This window comes from Apis mellifera, linkage group LG1 (assembly GCF_003254395.2).
Source record: "Apis mellifera strain DH4 linkage group LG1, Amel_HAv3.1, whole genome shotgun sequence".
Taxonomy (NCBI): domain Eukaryota; kingdom Metazoa; phylum Arthropoda; class Insecta; order Hymenoptera; family Apidae; genus Apis; species Apis mellifera.
The window spans coordinates 6,982,404-6,995,648 of NC_037638.1; the positions used below are offsets into that span (position 1 = coordinate 6,982,404).

The 13,245-nt window shown below is 28.3% G+C and overlaps 2 protein-coding genes across 10 annotated transcripts in view; both read right to left on the reverse strand.

Annotated features, from left to right (window-relative positions):
* LOC550645 (max-binding protein MNT) overlaps window positions 1-6,253 on the reverse strand; it is a 31,192-nt gene extending 24,939 nt beyond the window's left edge. Inside the window, exons 1-2 of one of the 8 annotated variants that reach the window (XM_016911403.2) lie at window positions 6,011-6,253; window positions 3,294-3,626 (exon numbers count right to left, since the gene is read on the reverse strand). In XM_016911403.2, coding sequence (XP_016766892.1) covers window positions 3,294-3,444 — 151 coding nt within the window. In that variant the 5' untranslated portion in view covers window positions 3,445-3,626; window positions 6,011-6,253. The other 7 variants (XM_016911419.2, XM_026439669.1, XM_016911409.2 and 4 more) reach the window with 7 other exon arrangements.
* A 2,010-nt stretch (window positions 6,254-8,263) lies between these two features.
* On the reverse strand, window positions 8,264-13,018 carry LOC107964213 (phosphorylase b kinase gamma catalytic chain, skeletal muscle/heart isoform). Of its 2 annotated transcripts, XM_016911436.2 has the most exons (9): window positions 12,634-13,018; window positions 11,866-12,032; window positions 11,432-11,716; window positions 11,273-11,363; window positions 10,995-11,131; window positions 10,138-10,235; window positions 9,655-9,738; window positions 8,711-8,869; window positions 8,264-8,600 (listed from the first exon to the last, which is right to left on the reverse strand). In XM_016911436.2, exons 1-9 carry the CDS (start codon window positions 12,723-12,725, stop codon window positions 8,466-8,468), a joined length of 1,248 nt encoding a protein of 415 aa, XP_016766925.1. In that variant the 5' UTR covers window positions 12,726-13,018; the 3' UTR covers window positions 8,264-8,465. The 2 variants fall into 2 exon arrangements, with proteins under 2 accessions (XP_016766925.1, XP_016766927.1); XM_016911438.2 differs by lacking the exon at window positions 9,655-9,738.
* Window positions 13,019-13,245: the final 227 nt, after the last annotated feature.

The following is a 13,245-nucleotide window of genomic DNA, read 5'->3' on the forward strand; positions in this document are numbered from 1 at the left end:
ACGCACCACCATACCAGTGAGCACGCGCAACGCGGTAACAGACCGGATGCGCGGAGATAGGGAGCGAATTACAATGTTTAAATCATCCGTATTACGATTGAGTTCGTGTGCAAGACCAATACTCGTTATTCATTATTATAATCACTTTTGATTTATAAAATTAAATTGTTAACTTTTTATAAATTTCAAACATAACTTTTCTAATAGAAAATAAATCTAATTTATTATAAATAAATAAAATAATATTCGTTTGATTCGAAAAAGAAAATATTTCATTTTACTGTACAATAAACAAAAAATATTATGGAAAGATATTATTAACCAATCATTTGCACGCATATCTTTGCAAGAAATTTTATTTGAACTCATTTATCACTAAGTTATCCGTTAACGAAAATTTTTGCTTGTGAAAAAAAAATCACACAGTGAGGATAAAACCGAGATTTATCAAACGTACTTTTTCCCATCTCCTGTCGCATTTCAACTGTGCGCATAGAGGCGTGACCGTGAAAACAAGGGATCGATCTTCCTATATGTATATTCACCTTCCTTTAAGGTTTCATCATGACCCACGGGAAAAATAGTCCAACGCAATAACACGTCATTATTACATATGCTTATATTTATATATAAATTTTCTCTCTTTCCAATCTCATCGTTCTTTAATAAAAACTTCTATTTCTAAAAAATACTTTTTCAATTTTAAACAATTTCTATACAAACGAATTTTGCCTAAAATCATCAGATAAAACTTATTCATATTTTATTCAATAACGATATATTAATAACCGTTCTTTTCATGACACGTAAATTTAAATTGCATTTGCCAACTCACTTGACACATTCATTTGGATGTGCGTCGACGCGCACGAACGTATGAAACGAGAAGATCGATCTGACCTGTATCGCATGCATTTTTTTTATGCCTGCCTTCCTTCCTTCCGCGGGCATACAATGCATCTCGTGCGGCTACCTACGCGATCCCCCTCCCGCGTTACACCCTACTCCCACCTTCGCCATCGATGGCCTGTGTCCACTGCGTACTCCTATATACCGTGTGCAGCAGCGTGCGCACCATCACTGCATGCTCGAGAATTGTTGTTGATCGTAACGAACCGCGCGATAAATCAGATGCGTGCGCGATAACGATGGAAAAAACTACTGTAGGTATCGCGCAAGTGAGATGATAGAGAAAAAGGTGATACCGATATATAAAAAGAAAGAGAAAAAGAGATAGAGAGATAAACGGTGAAATTCTGAGTGAAGTGAAAACGAGTGCAGGGGCGAAAAGATAAAAGTAAGGTAGGAAAAGAGAAAAGATGTTCGCTGGCAAACATAAACTGGTGTGCACGAGTAGGTGGCGCGCTCGTGAATGAAGCACAAAAGCTGTCGTAGTTTCTAGAGTCAGTGACCGGGGGTCTGACTCCCCACTTATACCTTAGCGTATCCAGGTTCGTTCGTTCCTACCATCGTCACCGTAGCACCACGGTCACCATCGTTACCCCTCCAAAAGCGATATCCCCACTTCTCTAATCCACCGTCACTTCCCATCTCTCTCTCTCTTCGCCGGTATAGCCTCATAGCATAACATTTCCAGCGCGGTTCCCCACACGGGTTAACGTGTACCCTTCTCTACACAGCGCTCCCACCTAAACCTAACTTCCGCCACTCTTTCGTTGTGCCTCTTTGTCTTTATATACTAGTGTCTAGTGGCCTCTCTGTACATACATATAGACGTGCGCGTCCGATAGCTGGTTCACGTTAGATCGACGACTAGAGGGGAAAGCAATGCATACGGTCACTAAATCGCTCGCCTTCTCATCCCCTCCCTAACTCTTCTATCTCTTCCTTTACCTTCTCTTGACTTTTCAACCTTCTATCTCCTTGAAACTTGTAAACAGTTTGCCTGCTTGCTTGTCAATCGTGATACACTTTCACGCATTGATATTAAATACGAAAACCTTCGACTTTAATGTCCTCGCAAGATAACGTTTAATCAATACGCGATAAATCCGATATGTGAGAAAAATGCGCACAAAATCGAAAACTTCAATGATGTATTTGCAAATTTGGTAAATTTTAGAATTTCGATATCTTAAAAATTAAAAATTTTCGTTCGTACGAAAAATAATCTTGATTAGAGATCCGGATTTTTTTTTTTATTTTATATAGTAAATCATACACAATCATACACACGTTTGCTTCAGTTTATTTCAGTAATAATTGTATAACTAACTAATCAATTGTGTCAACTGATTCCGCGATCTTTTCACAAAACTTTATTGCGACGAATCATTTGACTTAGCCAAACTTAATATAATAAAGTAGAAAAAGAGACCGATGGCATAGTAGCGTGCAGTCAGCGCGCGTTTCATGCCCGTCAAGAACTCTTTCGCGTGTGCTAAGACTCGCTTTACAGGATCGGCCGGTTGAGTCATTGACCTGGGAAAACGCGGGAATCAAAGGGATACGAGAATGGTATCCCTCGAGCGATCAACTGGACACTTTTGCGATTATTATCGCAGCTACCACTAACATATCTTCGCTGTTGTTTGAAGCATCACTGTGCTCGTTAGAAGAGAAAACATCGAATATAAACATCAATCTATAGAAATAGATTGAGTAAATTGATTAGAATGCAAGAGAAATTCGCGCATAGATTTTGAAGTATTTTTTTACGGAACTTTCCACTGCGTGACGCATAAAAGGCCGTCAACGTGTCTGAGAATCACTGTTGCGAGGGAAATCATACCTAATTTGGAGGCGGTGAACGCGTGGGTCATCGCGTGCTATTCGCATGTACAGTGCAGTGTTTCTCATTTCGTATGAAATTATTTTTCAATTATTTCTTTTTATCATAATAAAAACATTGATAATCATTTTTTTACAATATTGTCGTGATAGTGCAATACATAAAAAGTGTATGAATTTCTTTGACAATTCTTTTTAAACTTTAACACATAAAAAATTCTCCCTCAAATTATATAATTATTTATCATAATGATAAGCATATTGAATTCACAATTTAAATTAATATTAAAAATGATCAAATCTTAAATATGTATATGTATAACAAAATAAATAAATATTTTTAATCTTTCTCACAATTTATATATTTTGTTCAAATTTTATTTTTTGATTAAAATTTATTCTTAAAGAAGCATAATTTTTATATTACTTGTATCAGAAAAGTATGAAGCTCGTGGAAGATTTTGAGAACGCAACTCGGTGCGTTAAGCTATTCTACATATTCATATGTGAACGGTCGCCGAAAAGTGGCGCGTGGTACTCACCACGTGGCTCGTTGGAATTGTGATGGTTGGAGTGGGGAGCTACAGCAAGCGGATGATCGGAGGAGGAGGAAGAACTGCTTGCGAGGCGCTCCCTCTTTTTCTCTTGCTGCTCGACGAACCGCGCTGCTTCCAGCAACGTTTCCAGGCTCATCCTGACGTTGCCGGTTCGCTCCACGACGAGCTCTGTTTCTCTTTAAGATCCTTCGGGAGATTGAGACTCTGTGATCGGACCGTCGATTCTCGTCGCCGGCTGCCGAGGACGAAGAAGTCGAGAGCCCGTTCTCGTGTCTCAACTCTCCTCTTTTTCTGCTGCTGCCAGCCGCGGGTGGCAATCTACGCACAAAAAGAAAAACGAATAATCTTATAAAATGCTAAAAATGCACCAGATTACAGTGACATTATAAAGGAAAGAATAGGGGAACATAGTAACCAGTCAAATCTTAATTTGTTCATCTTGGAATAATAGAGGAAAGATCACAATAATATAAATATTTGCATTCATCGTTTTCATTCGATAATTAGTATAGTACACCGAGAAAAGAAAAAGAAACGATTAATTAGACAAGAGTAAGATTAATCAACGTCAAGAAAAGTGCAAACCAGTATTACAATGAAAAAATCACATATGTCACCTTTTCATTTACTTTGTAGATAAATAGCTTCAAATTGTTTGATTACATGATTATTTATTTTTGATTATTTAATGTGTAAAACTATGTTGTTCGACAATATTATTAGCTTATTCGAATGGAGTTACAGACAGAACGGACACGACCGGTGTCTGAGTACACGTCACGTGACGTACGCGTGACGTAACGCAGTCGCGCGGGAAGCTTTATCCCCTCCCACGTACCGTCTTCGTAATACCACACAGAGGAAATGCGCAAGCGCAATGCGCGCTTTCCTGGAGCGCAGAGCATTAGCACGCATCTTGAGTTCCGATCACTGGAAACAATCTAACAGTCTCAAAAAAAAAAAAAAAAAAAATAAGATATAGAAATGCTAAATATCATGTATCTCATTATCTATAATTTGAAAAGAGATCGTAAATATAAATATATAAACATTATTTTTTATTTTTCGAAAATATCAAATAAATGATATGGTAAATAAATACAAATTAAGAAAATTTTAACTACATATCTTGAATATATTATGATAATATAAAATTTCTATGTAAAAATTTGAAAATTAATCAATATAAATAATTGATAAATTGTAATATTTATACATTTTTAATGCTATTTATCATAAATGTTAATTAAAAAGATAAATGTTAATGAAATAAATTAGAAATCTTATAAATATGTAAGCTTATAAATTATTAAAAACTATTGTAAAAATTTTTAAAATATTATTAAATTAAAATAATAATTATGTGCACTTTATATCTTTGCAAAGTTTCAACAATGTTGCAATATTGACTGACATTAAAATTATACTAATCTTCAGTATTGTATAAAACGAGAAATATATTTCTTTCAGAAAGTGCTTCATAATTTGACAAGTTACATTAGTTTGATTGTTCTTGTCAAATATGTAGCATTGAAAGCAGAAACGAGAGTCATTACGTGGCGTTGATACGCGCAAGAGCTGTATTCACGAATACGAATACAGTATATAGATATGTTGGCTGCGCAGTCTGAGAAATCAGTGAACGAAGAAAAAAGATTCACGAGACAGAGGCGGGAAAGGCGAAATAGAGAAACGAGGTTCTGCCGCTGATTTGAAAAGTAGATATATCCCGGGCAATATAATCGCGAAACCGTACCATGATCACAAATGGACACAATTGCATTATATAATAGATACAATCATACAAAAATAGAAAAAAAGAGCGATGCACTGTATCAAGTTGATAAAAGAGAGGCTGTCTGGAAGAGTATGAAAAGTCAAGAAGCGTGCAGTATACCAAACGAGCTCCTTAAACTGACAAAGCGACACACACGTTAGACGGGCGACGCACGCATCGTTGGCCAATAGGAGTTTGCGATAATGTGACGTCATGAGTTGAAGTACCGTGCGATTGGCTAGGTCTATTATGGCACGGAAAACACGCCACGCAACTACCTATACACATGTTAATTAAATAGGCGATAGTTCTGACGAGATAATGTTCCGTAGAGACTTTTAAACGGGCGTGGTAACGCCAGAAACGCATGGAAAGTAATCAGAAACTTACAGGTATGCCACGACTGTATTCCGGTCACAATGGAAACACGCTGGAACCCACTTTCACGGTAGAAATCAATTTCTTGCAAGAATTTTTGCGATATTATTGCTGTCAAACATGCGACACATGCGGAAAATCACGAGGCACTCGTAAATTTTTTAACAGCGGACGATCTCACAACGTTTTATAATATACGACGGTTATAACCTGATCGATCTAGCGCGTGGCAGAAACATTTTACAAGTGCTAACCACTGCGCATCAACAGCCATGCTTGCTTGGCCACGATTCACGTGTCTGGGGTCCGAGGTATAGACCAATCAAAGCGCGGTTCATGACGTCACCTGGCTGTATCGACCAATGAACGCAGCCCATGTGACGCAGCACTCCGCTGGGCGTGTAAGAGAAGTGTCGAGCTGCTGTATATTGCTCGTTAGTTGGTGCACTTTTTTCGCAATTTTCTCAAGTTTTCTTCCATACCATTGTGAAGAAGGTATTAAATTAAGATCTTGGAGTCAGCCGATATCTTTTACGTGCAGGCTTACCTTCCGGTGGACGCCAGAACGGACGAATATCGCGACAATCGTACACAGCACACCCGACACCCGGCTCGCCCGGGCAAACACTCACTCCGATCTCGGCGGCGTCACCCTCTGCCACCTTTTGTCACGTTCCTTCTCTGTCACATGGATCGGACCTCTACACTGTTGCCACTTCTATTATATAGAAGCATACAGTTCATTGTTTACTTTTGCGCGCGCGCCAAAATCGTATCCTGTCACTTTTTCGAAAGCTAATTCTGTTAATTTTCTTAAGTTTGCATAAAATATAAATTTTAATATTTTTTTAAGATTTTTATAATAAAAAATCGTTTTATTATTTTTCTAAATTATATAAATTATATAAATTAATAAAAATTTGCATTTATTTAAATGATTTAAATCTAATACATTCAATGATTAATCATAGTTTAAAAGTAAGTATATAAATTACTTTTATTATTTACTATGTACAAATTACAAAATTTTTTTCTTAAAAATATTCAACTTTTTGATATTTTAAAATATATTATATGTTTAATATTATTTAATGAAAAAAAGCTTCGTATTTAACTTGTACATATGTATATACATATAAATATTTATTAAATTTTAATAATTTTAGTAATTTAAAAAAATGTGAATAAATTAAACAAAAATATTAAATATTATATAATCAATAATTAAAATTATAATTCATTTTTATTTTAAAAAGAAATATATATATATATATATTACGAATTAAGTATTTGTAAAAACTATGAAAATACATTTTTGTATTTAAATATAAAAACATAAAATTTATTAAAAATGTAAAAAATGTGGAAAATATTATAGTTAACAATAAAATTTAGATTCAGTAAATAATAAGGATTATTTTTTAATAGAGAGGAGAATAAAATATAAAATATTAGATATTATTAAAAATATTTTACTTTTTAATATACATTTTGCATAAAATATATATACTATATAGTAATAATATGTGGTATAATTATAATATAGTATATATATAATAATATATGATATAATTTCAAAAATTTTTGACATATGTTTTTAATTTATTTGTAATTGTTGAAATGACAAAATTTAATTTACTGCAATCTAATCCTAAATTAATAAAATATAATTTCATTTTTTTCCCCACACATATATGAAAAATGAACTTTATATTTTTTTTTATAATTTATAATTTAAAAACAAATTCAACAGTACAAAATATATATATTATATATATATATATGTATAATAATTATTCTAATATATATAATATATATATATATATATGACTAGAATTTGCACAAAATATTATACACTATATAATTTACATACAGATCTTTGTAAATAATATTATTATGAGATACACTTCACTTGCAAATATAAAGAAATTTACAATATATTATATATTTTCTAATGATTTTTCTAAATTTTTTACTGTACATATATTCTTGATTAATTTCTAGATAACTTTTTTTCTCTCATAATATAAATTCAGAAATATTTTGTACTATAATTTTTTAAAATTATGTTCAATTTTTATTAAAACGTATTAAAATATTTAAATATCAAGAATATATTACAGTTAAAATGTTAGTACAAATTTAATATCGTTGATTATTAAATACATTTAATAAAAACGTACAAACATAAAAAATAGAGTCATGGAACAGAATATGTTGTTTTATGTATGTACGTATCAGCACCGTTATTTATATTCAACATACAATTTGTAAGTCTTTTTTTTTCTTTTTAGCACGTATAATAGTTTATTTTAATCTATTTAATATCTGAATATAAGTTACTTTATATTCATATGATTTTCCGTGAAAAAATAAGAATACTGTAAAGAAAATATTACAGATTTAAAACAGAAAATTTAAAATACAGTTTTACAATTTTTAACATAATACTTCTTTTAGACATAAAATACACAAAGTATACACACTAAGTATGATACTACAGTATGATATTAATAATTTTCAATATCACTAAAAGAATTATTCTTCAGAATTATTCTTGTTAGTATTTTTTTAATTATATTACATATAATTTATACTTATTGAGCATAATTAATATTATTTTAAGAATAATAAATAATAATAAATGAAAGATATTAAAAAGAAATAATTAATTAATTTAAATCTATTTTCAACAAAAAAATCATCAAAGAGTAATCAAAAATTAAACAATCCAATTATGTTTTCAGAACACTTAAAATAATTAATACATTATATTGCTTATTTTATGATACTGCAAAAATAAAAGACTACAAATACTTTATTGTTACTATAAAAATTGTTTAAACAATTACTTATATTGCAATCGAAATTAAGAAAAAGCTTTATACATGTTTTACCTTTATATGTAAGTTATTTATTTTTATTTTTTTTTCTTAGATACTGTAAATGTTATCTAAATAAGAAATAACAATTTTAACTAAATTGCTGTATTAAAGCATTAGTTATCTGCTCAAATTACTAACATAAAGATGTTTAAGTTCTGTCTTTGGTGTATTTTCAAAAAGAGCAGCTCGATTTTGTCCTTCTCCTTTCTTTACCCAATGACCATAAACTCTGAATGCACAACCATCAATAACCTACAATAAAAATGATTTTATTATTATATAATCAATCTATATAACAAATCGAAAAATATAATTAAATAAGAAACAAAATATATATTAAAAAGATAACAAAAACGTAATACCTTTCGTAAAATTTTGATTCTATAAGGATCAGTGCATGCTACTTGAGTTGAAAGAGGTTCAGGTGTATTGTGAAGTCGTTTAATGCGAACAACTGCACGTACACAAATTATAGCTAACTGGAATCTTTTTCTTGCATTAAATGACTTTGCCTTTAATTCCTGTACAAAATATAAAAAAAAATAAAAAATCTGGAAATTTTCGGAATTTAAATATAATTAAATATTTTTATATCATTTGATATAACAAAAGTTATTAAACGTATTTGATTATTATTATTAAACATAGCAATGAATAAATGTTAAATGATGTATGTATAATTACATTTAATGGAAACAAAATATTACAATACACATAATCATAAAATATACAAAAACAACATAATAAATGGCTTTAAGAAATTAATATCATTTTTTTTTTACATGCTCGAAAATGTAATGATTTTTAAAAAATTTTTACAAAAATATAAATATAATGAAAAAACTAATATGTACATATAAAACTTTAAATATTGAATTTTCCAATAATTTTTCAACATAATAAATAATATAAGTAAATATTGAAATAATGTTTTTTTATTAATATTTTATTTGTAGTACGTTTTATTATTAATTGAATTAATTAATTTTAATTTAATACCATTAATTAACATTTTTATATTTATATTATGCTTTATCTGAAACATAATGATCAAGTTATGCATATTTATAACTGATATGAACATGTATTGCTCCTTAAATAAAAAGAAAATTTTTAGTGAAATAATATATTTTTTAAACAAAAATAAGAATACAAAAAAAAAAAATAAATAGAGATATTATATTGATTAATTTAAAATATTAATAAAAACTAAAATGTTAATTGTTATATGCATATATTATATGAAAATTAGAATCAAAAGAACTCACATTTAAAGACAAACAAAATAAAAACAAAAATAAATTACCAAAGCTAATTGAGATATCCTACTTAGACGCCGCGAATTAGATGATAGTGAACGTTTTAAAGGAGCGATGTCTTGATCCCATAGCTGTAATTCCAATAATTTTTTATCATGATATTATGACTTAATTTTATTTTAAAGGAAATTATTTTTAAATTAATTATATATATAAATAATTTTATTAAATTAATAAAATTAATAATTTTTTAATTAATAATTTTTTAATTATTAAATTAAAAAATTCAAACGGATTTAATAATGTTTAATATTTTATAAAAGCATCAAATTTTTGAATATTTTGAATATAGATAGTTGAACATATAAAGCAAACAAATAAAAACATAAAAATATGAATATAATATATTTATTTTAAATGCATAAAATAATAGATATTTTTAAAAAATATTACATATTTTTATATTAAATATTTTTATATAATAATAACATTATGTTTGCATTGTAAATATGCTATACTAAGATACATACCACTGTATGAAAAAATGAATGTTCCAATGCTTCTTTGATACTAATTCTCTTCTTGGGATCAACAACTAATAATTTTCTTATCAAATCTTTGGGAGCCTCTGAAAATATAATAGTAATTTGACTATTATATAAATTTATGAACATTAAAAAATATATTATAAAATAAGATATCTAGCAATATACAAAAAAAACATACATTGCACCCTATTCATTTATGAAAAAAATGTGCATCATGTTCAAAGATTTGTTAGTAACAACTCTTACCTTTAATATATTTTCCAAATATGAAGCAGCTCACATCAAGATGATATAACTTTTATAGGTGATTACTCAAGATGATAATACTTTCTGATATTACCATGGATTTTAATTCATGCTTGTGCATCATTACAATTCAATGACAAAAACTTCCACCTAAAATTTTGTCTGTGTCTTGCACAGATTTGAAAATTTTGCAAAATTTTAACTATTGTATAACATTGTACTAGCTTTGACTTTATAAAAAGACTATTTATATATTTGTTTGTGTATAGTAATAATAATTGGTTTTGATTGTTAATAAAACAAAAGAAAAATGAATATATAATTCAAAGAATTTCATGTAAATATATATGCATTTTTACTGCTAAAGCTGAGCAATATCATTTCCATATGTTTTTAAATTCTTATTATGTGATTAATAATATATAATAGTATATAAGTGTATTTATCAATAAAATTGAAATAAAATTCCCTGAAAATGATGCATACATATACATGCATTATGTTAATTAAGCATAAATTTACTTCACATGCCATATGAAAACAAACTATTATTTCTTTCAAAAAATTATATTTTAATAAGCAATAATAAATACCTGTTATGTCTGCCCACTCAGGAGATGTAAATGAATATTTTCCTTCCATAATATTTCTAAGCATAATCATCTGTTTTCTATGCCAGAAAGGAGGACAACCAACTAATAAAGTAAACATAATTACTCCACAGGCCCATCTAAAAAATACCAATATTAATTTCTATCTTTAATAAAATAATTTTTTTATTATTTAATTTTATTTGTTTAAAAAAATAAAAATTTTAATTTTTTTGTTTTCATTGTAGATTTTATTTCATTATCATATTTTAAATACTTACATATCAACTTCATGACCATAGCCTTCTGCATTTTCAAACATATTACATTTAAGTACTTCTGGTGCTAAATATCCAGGAGTACCGCAAAGATCTAAAAAATATTAATAATAAATTTTTTCTTAATAATTAAATTTTGAATTTTATATAATTATTACATACCATATAATTTATCTCCAGTTTTTAATAGTCTAGCAAATCCAAAATCAGTTATTTTTACATTTAAATTATCATCAAGTAATATATTTTCTGGTTTTAAATCTCTATGAACTATTCCCTGATTATGTACATGCTGAACACCTTCAAAGACTTGTCTCATAATATAACGTGTCTTTTTCTCAGAAAGAGTAACAACAGATGTGAGGTAGTCAAATAATTCACCATTTTTACAAATTTCAAAAATTAAAAATATGAATGTACTAGATTCAAAGACATCATGTAATTCAACTAAAAAATAAAAATATAAATATTTTTAAGAAAAATTTATGTATTGTTAATGGAAAATAAATTTTTTATAAAAAAAATATAATGCAAAAAGATAATTTCATTTTATTTTAGATAATTAATGTTTTTTATTAATATGTTAATAAACTTACTAATATAAGGATGACCCGCTACTCTACGAAGAATTTGTACTTCTTGTAATGTGGCATCCTTCATAGTATGTCCATCTTCGTTTTCATTACTAATATCTATGATTTTAGCTGCATACTCTATACCTGTTTCTTTTTCTATACATCTTCTTACAGTGGAAGATATTCCTCTAAAAATTGATATATTATTTAATTTATAATATTTATTTATAATAAATAAAAAAAACTAATTTTTAAAATTAAATTTTAAAATTAAATTTTTTTAATATTGAAGATTTTAAGAAGTATAGGATATTCAAAAAATGATAAAATATATGTAATTCTTTGTTATAATTATCATTAATTTTTTTAAAACAATATAATTATGATATATATATATGTATGTTACAATTATGATTTTATAATAATTTTTTAAAACAAAATAACGAAAACTAAATTTGATAGAAATAAACATTTTATTTTTATATAATATTTCAAATTATTATGTTTTGTTCTAAATTATTATTTCGAAATTTTTTCAAAATGCATTTTATCGATATAAACTATCGTAGTTAAATGGAACGTATTTAATTTCATCAAATTATATAATTGTATAATAGGTTAATTTGTTATTATTCAGAAGTTACTAATTTTTTCATTTATTTATTGTCATGCAATGCATCAAAATTTAATAATATAAACACTAACATATTTATCATATATGCGTATTTATTAAATAAATAAAAATATTATATTATATATCTTTTTTATATAAAATATCACATGACGAACCTTCCAAGGATTTCTTTGGGTTCGTATTTTGCATAAAATCCCTTAGCAGCATCCTTGTCTGGCAAGAGGTCATCTCCTTCGTCTTTTGCCATTTTACGCGCAATATTTCTTTCATATATGTAAATCACATTAATAGCCACCAAGTAAATAGCACATGTTCCTTTAATTTGAAAGGAACAAGTTCAAACGAATAGTTCTCCCATCCGATGCAATTGTCATATTACGTATCTATTCCAAAATGTCGCGATGAATACCCGCTACATTCTAAAAAAACGTTAACAAAGATATCACTGATCACCGTACACCGATAATGGCTACGATAGATCCTTGACCAGACGAAGAAAACATGAACACATAAGCACTATGAAAGGAACAATGGCGATAACCAATATAAAGTAACGAATGAAGAGGGCTCTGATGATGCAATGAAGAAAATACTTGATTTGCTGAACATGAAAGGAAAAACAGAAAGCAATCTATAATCGACCTAAAATTGTTTTAAAGGTGTGCATATAATGTATATTGCATTCATCTATATTTTACGGTGAACACGTAAGTTACATCATGTGCCTTTAGCAATTCACTATTTTAAATTATACAACTGTTTCGATT

What these genes read in the sequence shown, in the direction of transcription:
- LOC107964213 (XM_016911436.2), bottom strand. Translation starts at nt 12,725, where the DNA reads ATGGCAAAAGACGAAGGAGATGACCTCTTGCCAGACAAGGATGCTGCT. An exon ending in TATGGTCATGAAGTTGATAT is followed by an intron (nt 11,132 to 11,272) that starts GTAAGTATTTAA and finishes GGTATTTTTTAG; the next exon opens with ATGGGCCTGTGGAGTAATTA. An exon ending in GGATATCTCAATTAGCTTTG is followed by an intron (nt 8,870 to 9,654) that starts GTAATTTATTTT and finishes TATTTTGTACAG; the next exon opens with GAATTAAAGGCAAAGTCATT.